A 24,817-nucleotide genomic window follows, 5' to 3' on the forward strand; every position below is an offset into this window, starting at 1 on the left:
ATTCAATTCCCAATTCAAAAAGGAAAAACTCCAACAAAGTAAAACAAAATAAGTCATGAGAAAAGAAATAATAAAGATAAAATCAGAAATTAGTGAAACAGAATAGGAAGGCTATTGACCTATGGAGTTTGAAAAATGGACAAAATAGACAAATCGCTAACTAACTGAGTCAATGAAAAAAGTGAGGAAATCCAAATATAAAATGAAGAAATTACAATGGGAAGATAACTATGAAAAAAGTGGAAATTTTAAAAATTCATGAGATTACTTTGCAAATCAATCTAAAAATGATAGTGAAATAGATAAATACAGTTTACTAAAATGACCTCATCGGAGAGAGAAAGCTTCAACAGAGCAATTTTTTATAGAGAAATAAAGAAGATTGTCAAGAAATTTCCCACCATTCAAATTAGCACCAGACCTAAAGAGTTTCACGGGGGGTATAAACCTTCAAAGGCTAGGTAGTTTTAGTGCTGCATAAATTCCTTCAGGCATAGAAAATAAAGGTAAACTTCCAAATTATTTTTATGAAGCAAATATAACATTGTTACTTAAACAAATATCACTTACCAATACTGGTGCAAAAAATCCTAAAATAAATGTTAGCAAACAGAATCAACATTGTATTGAGAAAATAGTTCAATATGACTAAGGGGATTTATTTCAGGAATGCAAGGTTGGTTCAATATTATAATAAAATATACCATATTAAGTGATCTAACAATAATCATATGATTATTTCCATTGATGCTGAAAAACTCTTTAATAAAATCCAGCACTTATTTCTAATAAAAAACACTCATGAAAATAGAAATTGATGGATATTTCCTTATCATGATAAAATATATAAACCTTAGTCCAAAGCCAGCATCTACTATATGAAGAATCACTAGAGGCATTTCCACTAGGATCAAAACAAGAAAAGGATGCCTATTATCTCTACCCTTACTTATTATTGTACTAGAGGTAAGAGTCAATGCAATTAGACAAGAGAAATCAATTAGAGTCATAAGAATTGGAAAACAGAAAGTAAAATTATTTGCAGATGATGTAATAGTACACCTGAAAAACCTGAAAGAACTAATGCTCAAATTAACTCAAAGAAGAAAAGAATTAAGCTAGCAAAACAAAAAATAACAGAGAGAAACCAACAGTTTGCACACACACACACATATACAGTCAAAAGGTGTAATACTAGATAAAACTCCATTATAACAGCATTAAGGAAGAGGAAATGCTTAGAAATCTGCCTAATAAGAAATGTGCAGAACTTATATAGGAAACACTTTAAAATGTGCCTGAATGATACATAAGTAGACATGAACAAATACAAAGACATCCCTTGTTCTTGGGTAGAATGACTGTACATCATAAAGATGTCAGTCTTCCAGAAGTTTATAAATAACGCGATCCTCCAAAAAATACCACCAAACTTCTTATGGAGCTAGACAAGTTGATACTAAAATTCATGTGGAAAAATAAATATGCAAAAATGTCTAGAAAACCTGATACTCTAGGGAGATAAAAAACCATGAGAGGGAGTCGAGTCCTACCAGCTATTAAATCATGCTATGAAATCTCTATAATTAAGACAATGAGGCACTGGAATTTGAATAAACAAAAAGACAAATGGAAGAGAACAGAAATCCAGAAATCCACTCAAGTATATATAGAAGTGTAGTACATGATGAAAGTGTTCTCTCAGATCACTGGAGCACAGATGGGCTCTTTAATAAAACGGTGCTGGGCAACTAGGTAGCCATTTGAAAAAAAGATAACATTAGATCCTTACCTCACACCTTCCACACAAACAAACCCCAGATTTTAAAGAAACAAACATATAAATACCAGAAGAACACACACAAGAATTCAAGAATTCCTCCATAAACTGTACAAAAAAGAGTACAATAAAATAAAAGATGGATAAATTGCCCTAGGCAAAAACTTGAAAATATCTGCATGGTAAAAAATCATTGATAATTCATTTAACAACATATGTGTATAATAGGATGACTATATCGTTCTTCCAAAAAGTGTTGGCTTAGCTTGAGTGCAAAAGTGACGTCATCTTACTTAAATTAGCCACTGATAAAGTTTCATTTAAAAACAGCATGGTGGAGGGAGAGAAAGCGCCCCGTGGGGAGAGTTTTCTCCACGTTAGTATTGGCTCCAGCTTTACCTTCTTCAGTTTCTTGTGGGCCCCACTGTGGTTCCCCTGGGCCAGGTCGGCCCCACCCAACAGCCGGTAGGTCTCCGCCACCTCGGGACTGAGATCACCAAACATGGCCACTTTGGCTTCCAGGGACTCTCTCAGGATTGAGGTTGCTCTCTGTGAAAGGAACAAAGGTTAAAGTTTGGTTAGAAACTTCAAAGGCTGGGGCGCCTGGGTGGCTCAGTCGTTAAGCGTCTGCCTTCGGCTCAGGTCATGATCCTGGAGTCCTGGGATCGAGTCCCACATCGGGCTCCCTGCTCAGCGGGGAGCCTGCTTCTCCCTCTCCCCCTCTCCCTGCTTGCGTTCCCTCTCTCGCTGTGTCTCTCTCTGTCAAATAAATAAAATCTTAAAAAAAAAAAAAAAGAAACTTCAAAGGCTGATAAAGATCAACGCCCCTTAAGGCTGGGTGGCTCAGTCGGTTAAGCATCCCACTCTTGGATTCAGCTTGGATGTTCTCTCCCTCTGCCCCTTCCCCGACATGCGCGCGCGCACTCTCTCTCTCAAAAAAGAAAATGATGTAACTGATGTGTATTTTCACTTTTCAGGGATTGGGTTTGGGTAGTGTCTCATGAGCTGAGCCTACTTTTCTCTTTAAACAGGACACGGGAAATAGCATATACGGGGGCAGGGAGGTGTTAACCATGGAGACAGAATGCATGAAGGACACCTGGAGAACGAAGCCACCTCAGGTATTATAGGAATTCATTTTAGCTGAGTAGTAAGAACAGAAGCTAACATGTATCGCATCCTTTAGGTGCCAAGAACTGCGCTGAACAGTGCACCTGCCTGAGCTCATTTAATTCTGTCTCCTTTAGATAAGTACAATGTTAATCCTCACTGTCCAGAGGAGGAAACTGAGGCACAGAGCAGTCGGAAACTCACTCAGGATCAGACAGTTCCCCGGTGTTTGACCTAGGATCTGAATCTGGCCCATAATTTTAATCCTTTTCAGTTGCAGGCTCTTTTTCCCTCTGCACACAGTGATGTTCTTACGTAAGTGAAAATTAGAGTTTCCTGGCAATTTATGTACTTACAAAACATCCAGAATATATTCCAGGCGTTTCTATTTCTCATAAGAAATAGTTTAGGAGACCAAAAGCAAACATTCTAACATGGCAAAAAAAAAATTAAATATATTTGACATTTTGTGTGGTTTATCGGATTTATTTACACCAATGTGGAGTAAAAAACATGAGTTGGTCAGAAACCAGGATCTTCTGACATTAATCTCTTCAGTCAGACCCCAAGACGTACAGAGGGAAAGTCCTGCCTGTCCATCCCCCACATTTCTTCTGAAATTCTTCCATGACCTTGTACTTTCATGAAAGCATGATTATGGCAATGGAATACAAATGCTGAATTTGAGAGCCAAATAAGGCTGGAACCCGTTAAAGGGCTTCCCCCACCAAACAGTCCTGAAGGTATCCTGATAAGCACTCCACGGGCAGAAGGAGCTGACAAAGCTTTGCTCAGTTTATGGGCAATAATATGAGTTAAGTGCTGGGGTGGGGTGTGGGGTGTGGAACAGCGAAGGCATTGATAAGGCAGAAACAATTTCTTCGTGGAAAGATGAAACACCCTAGGAGCAGAGAAACTGTAAATTGTGAAGTGTGTGACCCACCTTGGTGCATGGGGAACCTGCCTGATACTGAAGCCTAACCCCCAGCATCTGTGAGCAAGGATTTGGCAAGGTGCAGGTGCTGGGCTTGGCAACTTGTCCATGGAAACTGGTCGTCAGGTTTTGAGGAGCCGATGATGGAAAGAAGAGCCAACTCTTTTTGCTAAATGAGGCTTTCAATGCCATTTCTAGCCTGGTGGAGGAAACTAGAGAGAGATGTGCAGGAACTTGAATGGCAGGTGGAGATGGCAATGGAAGAGATGTCACACGGGTGGAAACAGAGATGGTGTCAGTCTGTGAGAGGTACAACAGCGAACGGACAGGAATGAAGGAAAAATATGACCCGCGTGGGCTGAGGAGAGGGTGCGTGGGAAACTGGGAGCCCAGGGGTGAGGTGGGAGAAGGGCAGGGCCAGCCGGTGGGCTCATCTGACTGCAGCACAGAGAGTAGGAAGGGGAGCAGGGGGGAGATGAGGCAGGAGTTGCAGGCAGGGCTGGTGGTTGGTGGAGGGCCTTCATGCCAGGCTCGGGAGTTTGGATGGGGAATAAGAAGCTGGAGAAGGTTCTTGAGCAGAAAACTAGAAGAGAAGCCCCACACAAGTGTCTTAATCTGTGGCAGAGTGACCTTCACTTACATTTTACCTTAAAAGTCATTGTCCTTCCCAAAGATCACCTTCCTGCTAGCACAGGGCTCTAGCCCATGTAGGGGCAATGACCGCATCTGGGGTGGTGAGCACAGGGCCGTGCTCATGCCTGGGACTGTCCTCGGGCCCAGCCTTGTTGGCCACCTGCGAGAACCCACAGGGAGAGGGCTGCAGCCAGGGTGAGCACCGTGCAAGGCTGCCACGTCTGGTTGGGTGGGTTGTGTCATGCACAAGGACAGGAGAGCGAGGACAGCTGAAATCCAGCCTGTGTGCCGCTCTGCAAGCAATGTGCTCTGGCACGAGGGGCATCCACCTGAGGAAGAGGCAGCTTTTTCTATTCTTACCAGGGCACCAGAAGGGCTGGCAGGGGACAGAACGAAAAGAGCCAGTTTGCTAAAATCTCTGAGGGAGGTCAAGGGGAGCAAGGTATATCTCTAGTTCAATACCACTGATTTGGGTGACTAAGGCAAGGGAGGTGAAGTGTGGCATCAGTGACAGATACCAGGGCAGGAAGCCAGACAAAAACGGGGGAGAGGGCGGATGCCCTGTGGTAGCCAGAGCAGTCAGGCAACCCACAGCCAAGCATCCACCCACCCATCTGCTCATGGCTCCCCACCGGGAGCAAGAGGGTCCCTGCTCTCACGGAATTCGGTCCAGTCAGGGGAGAGATGGTACACATCCACACATAACTTACTATTCTTATTATATTGTTACGTTATTCCTATACTGTGCTTATCATATTTTTTTTAAATTATTTATCTGAGAGAGAGAGCGAGCGAGTGCATGTGTGGGAGGGGTAGAAGGACAGGGAGAGAGAGTCCCAAGCAGACTCTGCGCCCAGCATGGAGCCCAACATGGGGCTCGAACTCATGACCCCAAGATCATGACCTGACCCGAACCAAGAGTTGGATGCTCAAGCCACTGTGCCACCCAAGCACCCCTTATCCTATTATTATATCAAAAAGGATTCTATACAATAATGGGAAGAATCTAATGAAGACTGGGGAAAGGAATTAGGCAAGCTGATGAGTCCTCAAAGATGGATCTGCATTCGCCAGGTGATCAGTGAGGAAGAGCCTTCCAAGAGCAGGAAATGAAAGCTGGCACTTCCTGAAAGTGAGGATTAGAAAAGGTCAATGTGGCCAGAACAGATTGAGGGAGGGGGGGAAAATAAGACCGGAAATGTCAGCAGAATCCAGATTGCGTTGAAGGTATTGTGAGACATACAGGATTCTGATTTATTTTAAGGGCACTGAGAAGCCATTGGAGTAATTTGAAAATGGGGGTTCACTGACCAGATCTGCGTTTTGAAAAGATCACCATCACTTCCTTATTCAGAATGGATGAGGAAAAGGCAAGAGCGGAAAAGGCAGCTGGGGGACCAGAGTCTGTTCGAGTGGTCCAGGCAGGAGGTGATGACTGGCAGAGGTGGACATGATAACCAGTACATTCTGGAGGTAAAAGTGACTGCTGAGCTGGAAGGTGTAAGGCATGATGTGGGCAGACTCCCCTTCTCCCCCTCCAGACTTCTGACCTGAGCGCTCTCCATAGAACTTCTCCAGATATTCTAGAAGCTGAGGCCCCTGGAAGGCCCCTCTCTACTTAGTTGGGTGATCCAAAAAAATATGGAAACTCCATTTGTTATGGTTACCGCAGTCCTACTTTGGCCTGATGAACATAGGTGCATCTAGATTAAAAACTCACGTTCCTTAAGCTCATATCAATTGAGAGAAGGGTGAGGGGTTAAGGGCTAGGGCAAAGCTGTAGGGGAGGTCTACAGAACAGCAGAGGAAATACAAGCTTTTCATCTCAAGGATTTGCCTTGATAGGTTAAAGTTGAAAAAAAAAATCTATATAAATTAAGCCACAGCAAGTGGCTTTCTGGTAACTGTTAGGCTTTGCATGGAATAAGTTCCCAAGGGTTTAATTACCAGTGAATGTAAACTCTGGGTCTTGTTCCATTTTTACAAACCATAAGAAAAGCATGTTTGTCTGGTTCAATGGACTGGGAGCTGTAATTTCTGTGCTGTGTAGCTCTCATTAGATACGTAAATTCCTTCCATAACCCAAAATAAGGAGAGAGGAATCAGGCCCATTAACTGCCACCCTCTATCCTAGCCAGAACCACAGGCTGTGAGAAGCAGGGTTTGCCCACTGGGTTTTCAAGGTTTCTAGCCCTTTAGAATCCCTTGTGGGCAGTGGGGGCCCATGGCATCTACATTCTTATAAATAGTTTTCATTTCCCAAGACTGAGTATCTGGGAGCTGCCTAAGAGAGGCCACCTGGGTTTATTTATCCCTATCCCTATGGGAGCCTGGTACATGCCTGAGGCTTAATGGATGCTTGCAGGGTGAAGGAGTAGCACTTCGGATATTAACTCATGTAAACAGTCAACTCTGGGCCAAACTCACTTACCTCTTTTTGTCCAGTGACTTGTAGAAAATGGCAATAATCATCTTGAATTGAAAGAAATTTGGCTTTTCCCGTCCCTTCAGCATCCTTAAGATTAGCCATGCTCTCTTGAAAATACTTCTCGGCCACATCTGAAGAAAAGCATCAAAACAACATTTGAAGATCGCTTGCAGAGTTGAAATGGAAACAGGATAAATATGCTTTTAGCGGTGGTGAACTATTTGAAAATAGTGAGTATTTAGACAAGAGGACCTAGTTAATGTGCCTGTTTTTCAGAAAAGATTTAGGTCTCAGAGGGATACGACAATTTCCTTTCCTTGGTTTTCATACATTTTAGCTCTCCCAGCAATACGGTAAGCAAAGCTAATGCAAACGGGGAAAATATTCCCCAGACCTGAACACACTGGTTTTCAGGTTGATTAACCAATAATTCTTCCTATAACTCTGGTTGCTGCCCACTGAGGGTATGGCTTCAAGGATCCATTTACTTTAATGGACTCTGTTATCTTAGAACCTAGTTTTACAACATTAAAATTTGGGAAAATATGGCTGACATGCCACTGAAGGAAGAAACCCAACCATTCCAAACACATAAACATACTGGTCATAATATAATGGACATATTTTTAAAGGTATGCCAACCTTGAAAGCAAGAAAAGGAAAACCTCAGGTATAGAAAATGAAGAAGGAACTAGAAGCCGGAGCATGGTCCATGAGGGTATTAGAAAACAGGTATATTCTATAAGGATGGGGACTAGAGATGAGGCCTGAGGACTGGGTGTGGTAAGAAGATGGAATAGAGCTCCCTACAACAAGGCAGCGTGGTAGGCAGCATTCTAGGATGGCGCCATATGCCCCTCACCTTTGTCTAATCCTTCCCCTGTGATGATGGGTGGAATTTGCCGATATGATGAGATATCACTCCTGTGATGAGGTTTCGTGATATGACATGGTTGAATTTAAGAAAGTGAGATTATCCCTTGGGCTTAACCAATTCACCTGAGCCCTTTAAAAGCCGTTTTCTCCAGTCGGTAGCAAAAAAGGCAGCCAGAGAGATTCAAAGCATAAGAGGGATTTGACAAGGATGTTCTCCATTGGTGAGATGGAAGGAACCATGGTGTAAGGACCCAAGAGTGGCCCGTAGATGCCGAGAGAGGTCCCTGGCCAATAGCCAGCAAGCAAATGGGGATTTCAGTCCTACAACCGAAAGGAAGTGAATTCTGCTAATAATAGGAACGAGTTGGGAAAAGGACCCCATGCTCCAGAGGAGAATGTAGCTGGCCGATGGTTTGCTTTTAGGCTGACAGCTTGATTTCAGCCTGAGCTCGATTTAAGCCAGCCTTACAGGGCTAGACTTCTGACCTACAGAACCGAGTTAATAAACGGGTTTAAGCAATCATCATTGGGTATGCAGCAGAAGAAAACTAACAGTCAGGAATCCCTACAATGGAGATAAAAGCAATTGTATTGGTCTGAGGTGAGGCCCCATCGTTGTCCCACCAGAGGCCATCCATGGCTAGAAAAATAGCATCTAAAACGGGGACACCATATATGGGGCAGGCACACATGTGAAGTCTGAATCTACAACAACTACTTGGTTTGGAAATTCTGAACCGAGAAATTAACTAGGAAGGAGTCTGAAACTGGAGAAATCACAGGGCTCCAGCATAGGGGTCAGCAAAGTTCTTCTGTGAAGGACCAGATGGTAAATATTTTAGGCTTTGGAGGGCACATGGGCTCTGTCTCAGCTATTCAACTCTGCTGTTGAGGCACAAAAGCTTCCATAAATGAATGGTAACACATAAATGAATGAGCGTGGCGGCATACAGTGGCCAACTGGACATTTCCTCTTGGAAATCTCATGTGTATCATGTAGCGCAAATACATATGAGCAAAAAGATAAAACATAATCTTCTGCTTTAGGCCCTCCAAAGCCTAAAATATTTACCATCTGGGCTCATCTGCATTGGCTTATTTCCCCTTTATCACCTCCAATTTTATATTTGTGCATCCTTGCTATTTTCTTGATTAGACCAGCTAGTATTTTCTCTATTTTAATACCTTTTCCAAAGAATCACCCCTTGAATTCATTTTTCTCATACTGTGATGTGAGTGCCAGGTGCTTCCAAAGAGGCCCGTATGAAAACAGCATTCCAGAAGTCACAGAGGAACAGAAATTGGGTCAGCCTATGCAGAGAGGGTGGTTGTTCCTGAGGCTGCACTCGGGAGATTGCCCGGGTTCGGGCTCTGGCTCTGCTGCCTAGTTCTAGCTGTGTAAGGACTAGATCTCAAAGCCCTCATCTGACCTCAAAGCCCTCATCTGAAAAGGGGGAACATAACACTAGCGCCTTCTTTATAGGGTTGTTGTCAGGAGTAAATGGGTTCATGCATATAAACAACTGAGGACATGCCTAACACCTAGTCTGTGCTCAATAAATGGTTATCATTTGAATTCAGGGACAGCTTTGAGGATCGTGGTTATGGACCTCTCTCGCCCATGCAAGGCTGACCAGGAGGGACACAGGAAGCAGAGGTGGACATTGAGACATTAACAGGACGGAAGCACTATGAAAAGAAGAGTGGTCAAAAGGCACAGAAGACTGGGCTCATCTGCGCCTCAGGCACACCTCGAGAGTTTTGAGAGCATCTGAAATTCACCCTGAGCATGCTGGGTCTCAAGAAATGATTCAAGTATACTCCATGTGACCTGTTTTAGAAAGGAGACACCTGCAGAGTGTGTCTATCGAATCTAGTCAATCAGGAGAAAAGTTAGGTCTGAGAACAAGTAAGTTTCATTTCTCTGCAAGATTTACTTTGCTTGGAACCTAGGCCGTTGCCGGAAAGAAGCAGGAATTCTGCTGTGAGGTGAAGTCTTCTGGAGAGGTCTCAGTGCCCACTGCCCCCCGAGTTTGTAGCGAGACAGAAGTTGATTGAATGGGAGTCCCCTGCTCCTTTCTTTCAATGGGGGTCTGTCCACTGCTAGACCAGCAGGTGGACTTCTAGGGTATTTACTCAGAATTTTCTCGTGTTAGGAGAAAATTCTGCCAAGTAGAAAATGTCTTTACTTGTAGCGGACTCACGGGAGAAAGCATTACAGATTTAATGTGCAAACTAAGTATCAATTTTGGCTACTTTGATAATCTCATGACAGCAAACGTGGGGATGATGTGGCATTTATTTTGTTGATTTTAAAAGCATTACAGAGATGAACATTCCAGGTCTAAAAATTAACAAGGATATTCAGGAGTGGAGTACTCTTGCTATTTTAATTTTCTGTCTAATTGGGAATTAACCAAAGAATGCAACTGAGCCCTTCTTTAAGACTAGAGATGTTTCATGAGTCTCAGCCTTGTTCCCCTGAGATGAGCCCTTACCGTAAAGACTGGCAGATGTCAAGCGTGTAGGAAGGAACTGGGGCTGGACAAGCAGGGACTGAGTTTCCAGACCCTGGGCTTTGGCAGAAGTGGTGCCCTACTCAGATAGAGGAGGAGGCAAAAGGGATGGGGAGCATTTCCCTCGCCTTCCTGAGTAAGGAGCTGGTCTCTCAGACACAGGAGGACACAGCTGCACTCGATACCTTTCTAGCCCCATGTCCTGCTACCTCTTGGTATCCCTTCCCCCAGCAGTCACATGCTGACCAGCTGCAGGTCCCCTAGACCCGAGTGCCACCTATTCCTTTCCCTTAGTGTAGCTGATCTCACAAAGATGCTAGGAGAGAGGGAGCTGCTTGGCCTAACTCAAACCAGTGCATAAATGGCTCAACCTCTAACTCAGGGAGGCCTATTCATACTTTCCAAAGAGGATGCTTGTTAGCACGCATGGATTTCTGGAAGAGCGAGTGAGAGTGAGGGAAGGAGGAAGGGAGGGGAAGGGAGGAAGGGATTTATTACTGAAACAAAGGCAGCAGGGTTACTGAAGTGAACGCAAACCAGGGGTGGTGGTGGACGTCGGAGATGGGCCCTGCCCCGGAGTCTGCCCTCTGAAGGTGCTGCCTACAAGGTCGCTGGTCAGATGGGGTGAGGGTGGGGGAGGGGTTCTCTGACGGTTGTTGGCCCATGTAAGTTGGCCCCGTGTCAGGCATCCTGTGAGGGCCCCTGTAAATCAGAAGAGCCTTGAGTCTGGGAACAGAGGAAGGTATTGGGCATCCACTGTGGTGCCTTCCCTGTCTCTAAATTTGAAACTACTTTTATCTTTACCTGGGATACAGGAAAACTCCTTTACTGTAAGACCCTGACGTATTTCCCTCACCTAACCCCCAAATCAGGTTTCTGAAGTGGGAGCCACATGATCAGTCTTCGTGGGGAGAGCAAATCTGTCCTGTTACTACAGCTAAGGAGTGACTCCCTGATGAGCAGTTTGTTCTTCTGGGGGTGGGCACCCCCCTGGAGGCCATGGTGGACAGATGATCTCCAGAGAGATGGAAGGTCAAGCAGGGCGAGGAGATGCCACGCCCCAGCACGGCCCTGGTGCCCTGAAGCCGCGTGTGGGTTCACACAGAGCCAGCCATTCCAGTGAGCTCACAATGGCCACCCCCAACTTTGAAAACCTGTTCTAGAATCATCTGCAACCTGATGCCTGTGGCCTTGGCAGAAGATGAGGTCATTTTCTAAAGCACAGAAGCATGACTTAGCTTGTGAATCTGAGCCCCGGTGGCACAGGTGTCCCAAGGCCATGGGTCCTCTCCCGTTTCCACTGCAACACAGTGCTTAGGCTGTCTGTGAGTGAGCGCGAGGGCGAAGTGTGGCCCAGCGGGCAGGGGGGCTTAATGTCTCCTGGAGGCCCTGCCGGACTCTGTTTGGTTCTATGTTCATATACAGGCAAAAACAACAACAACAACAAAAACAAAAACAGGCTTCGTTCAAAGAGCAAGAGGAATGCGGGGTTACACATTGACACGCTGGAGGTTAGGAGGCTTTTAATTAAAACAAATTCCAGTAACCCTGGGCTCATTTTCTTGAGGCCCAAAGTCCTAAGGCAAGAGCTGAACAGTGAGGGCAGCTTTCATTAAGAGGGAGGCCTACATGTACAATGTGACGATTATCTTTTGTTAACAGTCTTGGCAAAGAGTCTGTACTATGTACTCACAGCAAAAGCATTAAGGACCGCGGGGAATTTAGCCCGACATTAACCCCAGAGGACCTCCATCACCCAGCAAACAAACAGACTGGACCCACTTAGACCCTGTTGGGGGCCTCTGTAGGCCCTGCACAGGCAGCTGCCCCGAGGCCACCTACCAGCCCTGGTGGGAGGGGGGGGCTGGGGGGTGTGAGGACTTAGGAAGCCCAGGTCAGGCTCTGTCCTCACCTCAAGGCCTTTGGTGGTCCACACTGGAGACCCTCTTTGGGAAGAACACTTTCACAGGCCCTGGACACGGCTTCTGGGAGAGGCATACCTGCTGCTCACTAGCTGTGTGACCCCAGGAAGTCCAAGGCCATCTCTGGGGGGCAGGTTTGCATCAGTAGCGTGAGGTGACCAAGATGGCGGCAGGCTGGGTGAGGCTTGCGTGGGAGAGCATATATGAAGTGCCCGCACAGTGCCAGGAACCCACAGGCCCAGTAAGGGGCTCGGTCACCGTGGGGATCTGCCTGCCTCCAACATCCCTGCCACCAGGAAGCTGACCCCATGCCTACCTCCCCACCACTCACAGTCCCACCCACTAGTGGCCACCCAGGGGTAGTCAGGTATCCAGCAGCCTCCAGCCCCTGTTACCTGTCTTGGTGAAGTATATATGTTTTCCAGAAGCTGCCCTAAAAACCCTTTTTGAAGCCAAGTCAGGGTATAAATAACATAGGTTTTTCTGAGAAGTTCTGAACACAAATTATTAGCCAGTAGAAGAGTGAAAAACAGGATATCACAGAGGGCATGTACTTCATCTTCCCTAGCAGAGGAGTGAAGCCACAGACTTTGTTCTCAGACACAAAGATGAAAGGCAGTTTGTAAGCTAGGCTTGATGAGGTTTCAGTTTGCCCCAGGTTGTCCCTTCGTGAAGAGAGACCAACAGCACAGACTTGGAGAGAGGAAGAGGCCACCCCTTCTAATCCTCTGCTGGCCCCAAGAGTGGCCGACCCTGCAGCCCCCACCTGTCCATTTTCTGGGCTCCCTGGACTTCTGGGGACAGTGTCACTCACTCTCCAGTTCTGGAGTGGGCTAAGTAGTCTGTGCCTGGCCTCTGTCTAAGCCTTGCTTTGCCTCTACCTTGCAGAGTGACCCCGGACACGCCCTGGCCCTCAGTCCTTTAGATGGGATGTGCAGTAAGGTACCTTCCAGAAGTTTCTGAGACGGGGCCCTACTAAAGATGGTGGGAGACAGGGTAAGGGTTCTTCTCTGGCCTCACCCAACTTGCTCTCTGCAGCTTCCCCTTCCTCACCTGGCCTCTAGAGCACAGAGCAGGCGTGGATGCTGACATCCGCTTGCGGAGCTCAGAGGCAGGCCAGGCTCAGGCTGGCTGGGCATTTTGTAGCAGGAAATGGGCCTTGCCTAGGAGCTGAGGAAAGGTCTCTCAGAGCACACGGGGCACGAGGGGGTTTGGGAAGGCTGGGGAGGAAGGAAGATGGAGAGGGAAGAGTGAAGAGGAAGGAGAGAGGTGGCTAGGTGTGGCCAGCCATGGGCTTACACTCATTTCCACCAGCAGGGCTGTACCACAAACCCCACCCAGAGGCCTCCCCAGGCTGGAGGTGGGGTGAGGGAGCCAGCTGGGGCAGCTGAGGAGGGCCACGGGCAGGTGAAGGCCACCTGACTGTGGCTGCTCCCGGGTGGCCAGGTTACCACCGTCAGGAGTCCACTGGAGCTGGGCATGTGTGTGTTCCAGAGCCTGTCTGACTTCCTCTCTCCGTCGGACACACAGGGCCCAAGGAGCATCGATAACCCAGTGGGCGGGGCGTGGGCTGGGGGTGGGGTAGGACCCAGCAGAGGGGCAGGCTGAGAAGGCAGGCCACAGGAGGAAGAGTTGAGAAAAAGGAGGATCATGGAGGTATATAAAACATGAGACTTCCTCAAGAGGCAATGCCTAGCTTCAGGTACTTATATATTTTACGTCTACTGTGCAAAATGTGGGAGATTAGGATAAGTGGGGGCCAGGGAAATATATATCTTTGTGCATGGGGAATTACAGCTTGGGAATGCACCCACGCTCATGAGTCTGGTTCCTATAGCCAGGGATCCCGACCCCGGCCCCCAAGGCTCTGCCAGGGCCCCTTCCATCCTGCTGGGTCCGGACCCTGCAGAGCCCAGGCTGTAAATGGAGCCACTTCCAAACAAGGCCGCCTGTGCTCGGCAGCCTCTGCCTCTCAAAGGTTTACACTGAAATGTACTTGGCTTCCGCCCATTTCATTTTAATATCCTTTAGGAGAAGAGTTACGAACGCAAGGCTAATGGCCTGAACACTTAGCAGGGCTGGGAGAGCTGTTAATACCAAGTTTGTCTATGGCCGCTCTGGGAAGTGGGCCAGGCTCAGGTTAGTGACATTCCAGGAGCCTGAATTGGAAGTCCTTATGCAATCACAATCCTTCGTGACTTCTAGGGCAGTTTTGTCTGCATAAGGAATGCAGGAAAGGCACAGGGCAAAGGGATTCGCTTGAGCACGGAGCCTGAAACATGCCAGCTTCTTGGCCAGTGGCATTTTGTTTATCAGAGGGCAATGCCTTCAATGGGCATTTATCGGGCAGGCTATGGAGAATCCCCAAATGAGAGATTTTTCTCATTAATGATTCCTTAAAAAAAAAAAATCTGTACTCTACACAGACAGGTTTAAGCACAGGGAAGCAGATCTGAGGTCCCCATGCCTGTGGATTTCCATGGCATTGGGTGGAACATGCAGATTTGCTCCCAGGGGATCTGGCTGGGATTACTACACTCAAAGTCACTAAAGTCCAGATCACAGTCCTGCCGTCCTGGGGGAAAGCCGGCCAGTGTGTGTGTGTGTGTGTGTGTGTGTGTGTGTGTGTGTTGGGGGGGTAGTCCCCCCTTAGCTCCCCTTAGTTGTCAGACAAAGGTAAGTTCCAAATTCCCTCCTTTCCTTTCTCCTTGCTGGAGGCAGCAGAGGCCTGGGTGGGTTTCCCTCATTCCCACTGTGGGGGGCATTGGCCTGTGAGGGGGTCACAGAGAGATGACTAGAAAACCCAGGCTCCCTGAAAGACGGTGGGAATGCGCCCGCCCACTCCCACTGCAGCTCCTGGCTGCGCAGGGCCCAGCTCATTCCTGCTTCCAAAGGCACCCTGACTCCATGCCTGTAACATGGGTCCCCTCAGCCCACACCACACTTAGGTATTGTGGGTAAGAGTCAGAACAAACTCTGCATCTCACAATGCCGGACGATCAGTTGATTTGCCATAGCCTTTTCCACGTTCGCCACCAAGGGAACCAGGATTCTGACGGATGCAGTTTTCAAACTGGTGAACACAGTAGGAAGAGTTTGGGGTTTCTCCTTGCTTGTGTTTGTTTCTAACGTGCCCATTTAGACGGCTTGAGGCCTTAGGGACGGGGGCTGGGGCTCCTCTCTGCACCTGTTCCCAGGATTCGTGTTGCTGCCCGCCAAGCAGCTGTTCTGATCCCATGGTTTCACTGCCCAACCTCACTTAGCACTCACTCGCCTTTAAGGCTTCAGTAAACTTTCTTCCTAATGGCATCAAGGTGCAAGCCATCTCCACCGTCTCCTGATTCGCAGAAGCTGAGCCTGAGAAGGGCTCATCTAGAGGCACCCTACAGACGGAGAGGGACTATGTCCTTTTTGGGTAGAGCAATGAGTAGACAGAATATAGATGGATGGACCGGGCAGGGATGGGGAGCTGGCTGTGTTGGCTCACTTGTAAAATTCAGGCTTGTGAAAAGGATTAAGTGAGCACGCGTGTGACAGTTCCAGCAACTGCAGATAAGGCCAGCTCGATTCCTGCTACTAATTGTTACTAGTAAAGCTATGCTTCCCATGATTCCTGCTGTCTGCGTTTCTAGCAACCAATCCACTAAGCCTCAAGCAGAAGTGACCCCCTTCCCTAGTCTGTAAAGCCAACTGCAGCTCCCTGCTCCTGGGGGGAAGTTTTCTTCCATCTTTACACTCCTCTTGTAGTTCAAATTCTGACTGGCAAGGCAGCTTGCGGGGTTCAGGCTGCCAAAGACAGAGGGGGAACCGAGAGCCCGTGTGTGTTCCTGGACTGGCCCCTGCCCCCTGGCTCTCCCAACCCATCTCTCCGGGCGGCCTCCGCTTTTCTAGTCCTTTCTCTGTCCCAAATGCCGCAGACTCCTCGGCGGGCCTAAGGGGGTAGAGGGTGGCGGGGCAAGGAAGGAAAGGTGGTGTTTGCAGACCTTTTAATGTAACAAGGAGGTCAAGAGCCTAGGTTCAAATCTGCTAATCCCTGGCTGTGCGCCCCTGGGGAAACTGCCTAATCTCTCCGTGCCTCCGTTTCTCCACCAGAAACTGGAAGTACTTATACCAACCTCATGGAGATGTTGTGAAGATTAACTGAGTTAATAAATGTAACTGGTTAGAACCATGCCCGTATGAACCATGTAAGCATTAGCTGTTACTACCATTATCACTGTGTGAGGTCATTAAATTCTCACAGATCTTATTATGGTATCACTGTCATTCTCAATTTATAATACCCACACTATATTTAGACTAAAAAATATAAATAAAAATATAGGTATATATATATTTGGATTGTCTGATTCTGTGAGTCATGCAAAGCAGAGTCGTCTAACTTTGCAGTTAGAGGGAAAAACATTTCAGGACACAAGTTCTATCAGTCCTCACCCAATCCATACATTTTTTAACTAGCTGAGATGCTGGCAAATGGGAATCCCTCTAGGCATAGAGGGTCTTTGGGCCTTGGTTTCATAGCTGTTTGGTATTCTCTCTCTCTCTCTTTTTTTTTTTTTAAAGAGAGAGAGATTGAGAGAACAAGTGGGAGGAGGGGCGAGGAAGAAGCAGACTGCCCACTGAGCAGGGAGCCCGATGCAGGGCTCGATCCCAGAACCCCAGGATCATGACCTGAGCTAAAGGCAGCTGCTTAACTGCCTGAGCCACCCAGGCGCCCTTAGCTGTTTGGCATTCTCTTGGGAATACGCAAGGCTCCCCGATCCCTACCCTACCAGTTTAAATGCTCAGAACCCTCTGGTTGTCTGAAACCCATGAGGCCTTGAGGAAAACAGGAAGGGTCTGACAAGCATTCATCATACACCCGCTCTCCGGGTCAGAAGTTATAGGTCTGGCCCTCACACTGGTTTTGCCCCACTCAGAGTCTGAAACATATTTGAGCTAGTTAGCATCAATTACACATAAAAATCTAGATTTCCGCCTTCTCTTGAAAAAGCAGATCTGCCATAGAAGCCTGCCTTCCACTTGACGGTAATGGGCTAGAGTGAGAGACCGTTGCTCACTTTCCATAGGGTATGGCTTCTCCACTTTGCTACAGTCCTCAGCACTCCGTATTGTCTTGCTGCTGCTACCGTATTGTCATGACTGTCTGTGTCACTCACACGGCTTACTTGGTTCCTACAGACATGTAGATTTGTGACTCCTGCTAGTCTAGGGATTTCCATCAAACCTGCATTGGCATCTTAACTGTCTCAATAGCTGGGGCTGGAAGGTTCTTTTCCCCCCATTAAAGAAATTTTAAGCCCCAATAAGCTGGTCAAAAAACTGCTCGCTTTTTGAAGGCTTTGAAGTTGATTGTTATATATGGAGTGTTCCAGAGAGAGGGGATCTGAAAGTTTGCCGGCCTTCTCTCTCTACCCCTAGATAGGTTGCTCCAGCTCTGAAAAGGTGCTCAAAGCTCCAGGAGACCAGACAGAGGAGTCTGTAAGGTGGGATGGACAGATGGATAAACTCCAAAATCCCCTTCACCAGCTCCTCCCTGGACTTGAGCCCCTGCCTGGCCTGGGGATCTGTGCAGACCAAGCTGCTCATAGAGGTGCCCCCTTCATCTTCGCCTACCCACCAGCCTCTACATTGTAGCCCAACTCCTGCTCCCTGAACCTCAATTATTCTGGATCTCAATTTTAGGCTTGCTGGCACATTGGATCTTATTTTACTATAGTACATGATTATTTTTATCTGATATTTTGGAATATACCCCTAGGTCTTCTTCATGAGTTATACTCTGTTTCTGAATATTCTGAACCGCCCCCCCCCAAAAGTCACTGGAATGTGTGTTCTCCATCAACAGAGGCATACTGTATGCTCAGAGTCCAGAATGGTGGGTTAAAGAACTCCCCAAGCTCGCTGCTCTACCTATTCCATGGGGCTAAGAAAAACCATATGAGTCATAAATGGCAACTTCCTCTTGGACTCCCGAAACCATGTAAGTTCATCGTGATGGAAAGCCCAGTGCTGTGAAAGTCCGGGCTGGGGTTCTGACAAGCCAGATCTGTTACCACAGTAGCTCCACAACAATCTTTAAAAATAGATCACCTTTGAAAGCGGAGCATTTTTTCCTGTAAGCCCAGCATGGATTCTCTGGGGCTCTTAATAGCTCCGTTTGGAGGAAGATTCACTGGATTTGAAAGTAAAAGATTAGAGAAAGGCCGAACAGGACAGAAGCCAAAGGACACTGGCGAAGCTAAGGGAGTGGCACGGCTACGAACGGCCACATAAAGCCTCCAAAGCTCTCCAAGGGGCCTATGTCCCAGCTCCGGCCACCTGCCGGCCTGTCCTAAAGGCAGCTGGTCACAGACCCAGCCACGCCTGCGCAGACGGGCAGCGAGCAGGCAGCGAGCCCCGCCCACAGAAGGTTCGCGCTCACCGTGGTGCTCGGTCCTCCCAGAAGCGATGGCAGCGTGGGCGACAAAATGTGCGGAGACTGCTGCCTCCTCTTGGGAGGGGCTTCTGCTCAGCACGATGAGATGCGCCTGTCACCAGGGAAAGAAGAAACACGTTCGTTTACCTGCTTGGCGGCAGCAATAGAGAACTAACTGTTCTTGCAGCGATAAGCAGAAAGCCAAGGAACTTTCTAGCCAGCTAGACAATATGATTTATGTGGAAGCACAGCCGATTCTTAGGAGACCTGGATCTTAAAGGCATCGTGAAGTGGAGAGGGAAAGGCTGGGTCCAGATGGCGTGAAGCTGTGACCAGGGCACATCGCTAAGTAAATCATGTAAAAGTCTCTGCTCCTAGGAGTGTGGTAGTGTGCTGTCAGCTGAGGGGGCACGGAGAGGCGGGGAGGAAGGTTTCAGGAAGGAAGGAGATGGGTTACCAGGAAGTGGGCGAATCCAGCCCCCTGCCGGCGCTCAGCCCAGAAAGGGGGACCCCCCCGAAGGTGTTCGCAGCCTCCCCAGTGCCTGATCCACCAAGCCCATTGGCCTGCACCCTCTTCAAACCGGCCCATGGGGCTGCCTGAGCACAAAAAACAGCTCAGTTCCTTGAAAATAAAACCCAATTTAAAATTCTTTAAGAGGAAAAAAAAAAAAAAATAAAACCTATGATCCTGTGAATATAAAATAATAACAGTCCTCTCAAATAAAATGCAAAATACATCTTTCCAAATAAAAAGATAGAAAATAAAAAATAAATGAGAAAATAAAGCTATATTCATCTGACTGTGGACATTTAAAGTTTTAAAAATGCTACTAGTAATAGGTTTATATTCATTCAATAAACACATAATTACTGATCGCCTATAGCAGGAGGGGCCTGGTCTAGAAAGTGTGGGCAGTAGGGAAAGGCACGGGAAGTGAGCATGACGTCATACAATGCCCTAATGTGAGATGGTAGGTAGTTCCCAATTAATTGCCAAAAGGGTGACAGAAATACTGAAATATCACGAACCTAAAGGAGAAACGCCAGACTGGGATAGGCAAGACATACTAACAGCAACTAAGATTTCTTTCTCATTTGTGGTATCGATTTTAATTTTCTTAATTTTTTAAAAAAGATTTTATTTATTTGTCAGAGGAGAGAGGGAACACAAGCGGGGGGGGGGGGGGGGGGGAGGGCGGGAGCAGCAGGCAAAGGGAAAAGCAGAGTCCCCGCCAAGCAGGGAGCCCGATGCGGGACTTGATTCCAGGACCCTGGGATCACGACCTGAACCGAAGGCAGATGTTCAACCGACTGAGCCACCCAGGTGTCCCAATTTTCTTAATTTTTGTTATCCATGTTTTGTAGATGAGAAAGCTGAGGTTGCAGAATGGGTGACTTGCCCAAGACAGTTCACAGCTAATAAAGGATGGAGATAAGACTCTGACCTTGATACTCTGACTTCAGATTTGCTTTTTATTCCGCCCTGGCCCCTGGTGGCAGACATCACTAATTGATGCCAGCATACTCCGCACAGCCCCCAGGAGTTATGACTGATCCATGGGATCTGGCCTAGGAGATAAAGCCATACAATTATACTTTTTAGTCCAGGGCTGCCTGGGTGGCTCAGTCGGTTAAGCGTCTGCCTGCGGCTCATGTCACGATCTCCAGGTCCTGGGATCGAGCCCCGCATCGGGCTCCCCGCTCTGCAGGGAGTCGGCTTCTCTCTCTCTCTCTCTCCCTCCCTCTGTCCCTCCCCACTGCTCCTTCTCTCTCTCTCAAATAAATAAAATCTTAAAAAAAAAAAAAAAGAACTTTCTAGTCCAGACCAAACAGTAAGATGGCAAAGACATAGAGACTCGGTCCCCTGATGATCAGCTGAACCCATTTCTGAGCTGATAATCAGGGTAGATGCTAGACTGTCGCCTCATTTGTCATATTTAAAATCAGCTGAGTTACTAGCTTGGCTTTTTATGATAGGGGCTACTCCAAATCAAGATTGCTGGTCATAACTTTAATTGTTGTGTTAGAACAACCAGAATTTCATATTCATAAATGCTAACAATATCCTCTGTTTTAGAACTACTTTTCTTATTATAGGATATAAATAAATATATAAATTGAACAAGTAATTTCGGCGACCTCCCAATTAGTCATTATTCTCAGGATGGCCTGAAGCTCTGACTTGAAATGCTTTTCAAATAATGCACACTCCAAAAAGTAAAGACAATCGGAGCCACAGGGATAGAGTCAAAGCATCACACGGTCAGGGTTTGCAGAGAGGAAAAAAGAGAGAGGAAAAGCCTGACCCACCCCCAATGCAAACTGAATCCTGTTTACTTGGGGTTTTCCCCTGGCTAACTATCTCCACAATCCACCACTGGGGAGAACACCCAGCGATGCAAGAAAAGATTTAAATCATACTGTTACAAAGACTTTTAACACATACAGTACTTTAGATTGATTAAAACCCAAATTCAAATTAAAAAAAAAGATTTCCTATGTAGTTTCCACTCAGTATTATAATTCAAGGCAATGTAAAAGATAGATGTCTACCAAAATTATTTTCAAATTAATAATCACACGTTCTGAAAGTTCTGTAGGTTGCCTTTTGCTTCTGGAGACAGGAAGCAAAATCTTCCAAGAGCAAAAATGCTCACGATATCAAGAAAGTGGATCCTGAGAGCTGAAGGGGATCTGAATTTCACAAAATTGTCATAACCTCAACATTTTTCTGTAATTAGTGAGATACTAATATAAGCAAACATTTATTATTCATTTTTCAGAAACTCCATCCCTGATATAATTTTTATTTGATGTTCTTGAAGCTTCTAAAAACTGTATGTTGGTTTAACATTGAGGGAGTTGGGGTGGGGGAGGAAAAGGGAACCATGATGTTTAAAATGTGCAAGATTAGCATCTCATTGATTCGGTAAAATTAAATTCAGTTTAATTTAATGCAGTCCTATTCAATTTACCTTCATTTTTAATTGCTTTCTACAAGCCAGATTGTGTCCTTCATCACACTTGTGGCCTTATCATAGCTTATTCTCTGCTACCTCTGGATCATGCAGCTGACAGACCCCCTTGCCCTATCACGTCCTGCCTCAATCACATCCATGCAATTTCTAGTCCTCTATCCACTCCCCCCTTCTCACTATCCATCCGCCCCCTCCTGCTGTCTCTTCCCTTCCTGGCCAGCTCGGAGCTCACCACCCCTCACTGTTGATATAAAAATTATTTCAAATGGTGAAAAAGGGGAAATCATCTAAATATCCATGAGAAGGGGAATGAAATATTATGGTTTATTCATACGAGCATTGAACTCTACCTAGGTATACCGACATGGTTACATTTCAGAAACATACCAGTAAGGGGAAAAGTAACTTACAAAAGGTTGCCAACATCATGGCACCACTGAGTTTTAAGGTTCTGTTCTGAAGCAAAAAACACCCCCAAAAACCGTTTCATTCCAAATAGAATCTTCCATGTTCTCTAAAGTACAGAGCAGATAAGAGTGGAGCTGCTCTCCCTGAAGCAGGTGGAGAGGGCCTAGAAGTTCACCCAGCTGCGCTCACCCAGCTGTGCCCACCCAGCTGCGCCCACCCAGCTGCGCCCTAAAGACCCTCCATGGAATGTGAGGGCTCCGGAGGATGCAGACTGAGAACCACAGCTCAGCAGGGAACAGGAGGCCCCCTTAGCAAGTAAGTACAAAGGCAGTTGACAAAGCTAGTGATTAGATTACCCAATTTGCCAAACTAAACCACTGTTCACGATTCTGGAACAACACTCTGTTTGCTAAGAGAATATAAATACCCCTGTTGTATACATCTGAGAGCATTTAAGGACTAGTTGTTAGTGTTAACAGAATTACAGGAGCTAGGCTTGCCTCTCTGGCTTTATGCAGGAGCCCAAGTAATGGGCCCTGCTGGGGATCTGTGGCTTGACTACACTCACTCCTCATTATTTATTAATCTCCCAGGGCTCAAATCTCTCCTCCCGTTCTTTGTTGTCTTCAGTATCTTATGGTTATACGTTTATCAACTGTCATCTTGAAGCTGAGAGGGAGCGTTTAATATTCCTAAATCTCTTGAGCTGTTAGCGTGTTGTACTGGGTTAATAACAAAAACCAAAACCAAACCTTTAATATCCCATATTGAGCAAGGCCCTTAATTGAAAAACCTCATTCACCAGATGAACCACCTCCAGCCCTGCCAAGGTACAGAGCAGCTGTTGCCTTCTGGTCCTTCTGCGCGTTTTGGGGGGAAACCACCGAGTCCACAGCGCCAATCCAGCTGTCAAGAATTGGAGCTGGCAGACTCTTATCGAACTGAGCCTGTCCCCTTGGATTTGCAAAATGTGTAATAGCTCTTGAAGAGAAAACTTGATGACTAGTAAAAAGGATGTTTCTATTTATGCAAGCAGACCCCATCATGTGAACACTCAACTTAAAACATGCACGGTTCTGACGGCAGAACCCCAGCTCTTGGCAGGAGGGAGGGACAGATTCTTTTCCCATTTGGTAATAAGTAGGGGATCACTGACTCCGAGAGAAATCTCCTCTCCCATAGCCAAGCGGAGAGTACACAAGTCACTCAAGGAACATTTGTGGACCTAAACTGGGTCTCTTTACCCTGGGGACATGAACACTCATGGGGAAGGCAAGGTAAGTCTCCAACTCAGTAACTGCCAGGATCTCTTTGTACAGCTGAAGGCTAGCACTGGAGACGACAGTGGGAAGGCGGAAACTCACACTGATTCAGCACCTACTTTTGTCAGGCGTGGTGCTACGTGAATTATATACACCAGCTCGCTTAGTCGCGGAAGGAGTGGGTGGTTAAGAGTGATGTCAACAGCCCAACTGATAGATGGGAAAATGAAGCATCCAGGAGATCAAGCAACTAACTGAAGGTCATATAGAGGGGTCCCTGGTAGGACAGGGATTCAAACCAAGGCCTGTGATTCCCAGTTGCATCCTTTTCTAGTCTAACATCTGGTTTTTAAGAGAGTCGAATTTACAGAACGATGATTTTCTAATCAACATAATGAAGTATTATTTGAGAGTCAGAGAAATAGTTGCTAGGTAGTAGGTTCGGCCCAGAAGTTGAATGGGCTGCCTAGGGGGAGACCGGGCTGCCAATATGTGGGTCCCGAAGCAGCTTCTGAGACTAACCACAGAGGGACGACACCACAGTGGGGAGTTAGGCAGTGGGTGACGGATGGAGCAGATGATAAGTGTGCCTTCCACCACGTGTCTGTGTGTCTGCTTTCATTCAAGTTAGTGCTTGAGTTCCACCAAAGCTCAAGTCCCCTTGTCACTGTGAGGTGTGAGCTTGCTGTGTTTCTTCTAGAACTGACCAGCCGTGTAGTTACATGGCTTTCCCTCCTGGCTTCGCCAGAGCTGGCCATCCCACCCTTCAGCTTTGGGCTGATGGCATTGTCCAGGACAGGGTCATGTTGCAGCTCCAAGCTGACACTTCCTTTCCTCTCCAGTCTCGGGCCAGGAGGGAAGCCTCTCATGGCCACCCACACCGCAGGGGCCTGGGGCAGCCGGGAGAGCCTTGGCAAAGAGAAAGATGTTGCTAGGGCTCCCCGGGGGTGGGGGTGGGGGTGGGGAGTAGATGAAAGGGAAGTCACTGGGTGTAGAGGGCATTCAAAAACAGCTCTGAGGGCCCCAGAGGAAGCCAGTTTCTTTTAATAGAGAGAGTCCTCTGTGGCAGCTCTCCAGTGGTCAATTATAGCTCCTCCAAAGGGCTGGGGGAGAAAAGCTCCTCTCTGTAAGGGTTAGCACCAAAATAGATATGTTGGGAACTTAGATTTTCATCCTCTCTTGGTTATAAGTGTGTGTTTTCTTAAAATGTAGCGGGATTTTTTAGATTTATAGGAGTAATACCATTATATAATTTTGAAAGATCCTAAGTGGTAAGTTAAAACGCCCTCGCCCTTCTGTCTATAAGCCTCACCCTCTTCTCCCGATTCGCAGTCTGATTCCTTATAGCTATCACTATCAAGCTTCCCGTGTGACCTCTTAGAAACACTGACACGTTCATACAAATGCACAGATGCACAGACGCGCATGCGCGATCGTAACCTGACTCTGCTCTGCCCTCCTCCCCCAGCTTTGTCCGCCACCAGCCCTCTGGGCTCTGCCACAGGGGCCCCACTCCCCTCTCCTCAATCTTTGGGGTGTCTCAGGTTGCTCT

General features: G+C 46.9%; 1 protein-coding gene across 2 annotated transcripts in view; it reads right to left on the minus strand.

The window, feature by feature from the left end:
* The window catches only part of TTC23 (tetratricopeptide repeat domain 23), a 93,983-nt gene that overhangs the window by 14,014 nt on the left and 55,152 nt on the right, over positions 1 to 24,817 (minus strand). For both annotated transcript variants that reach the window (XM_032391317.1, XM_032391316.1), the window contains exons 7-9: positions 18,624 to 18,729; positions 6,889 to 7,016; positions 2,180 to 2,329 (exon numbers count right to left, since the gene is read on the minus strand). In XM_032391317.1, the coding sequence (XP_032247208.1) occupies positions 2,180 to 2,329; positions 6,889 to 7,016; positions 18,624 to 18,729 (384 nt within the window). The remainder of the gene's footprint in view (positions 1 to 2,179; positions 2,330 to 6,888; positions 7,017 to 18,623; positions 18,730 to 24,817) is intronic.

This window comes from Phoca vitulina, unplaced genomic scaffold, assembly GCF_004348235.1.
Source record: "Phoca vitulina isolate PV1807 unplaced genomic scaffold, GSC_HSeal_1.0 scaffold61, whole genome shotgun sequence".
Taxonomy (NCBI): Eukaryota; Metazoa; Chordata; class Mammalia; order Carnivora; family Phocidae; genus Phoca; species Phoca vitulina.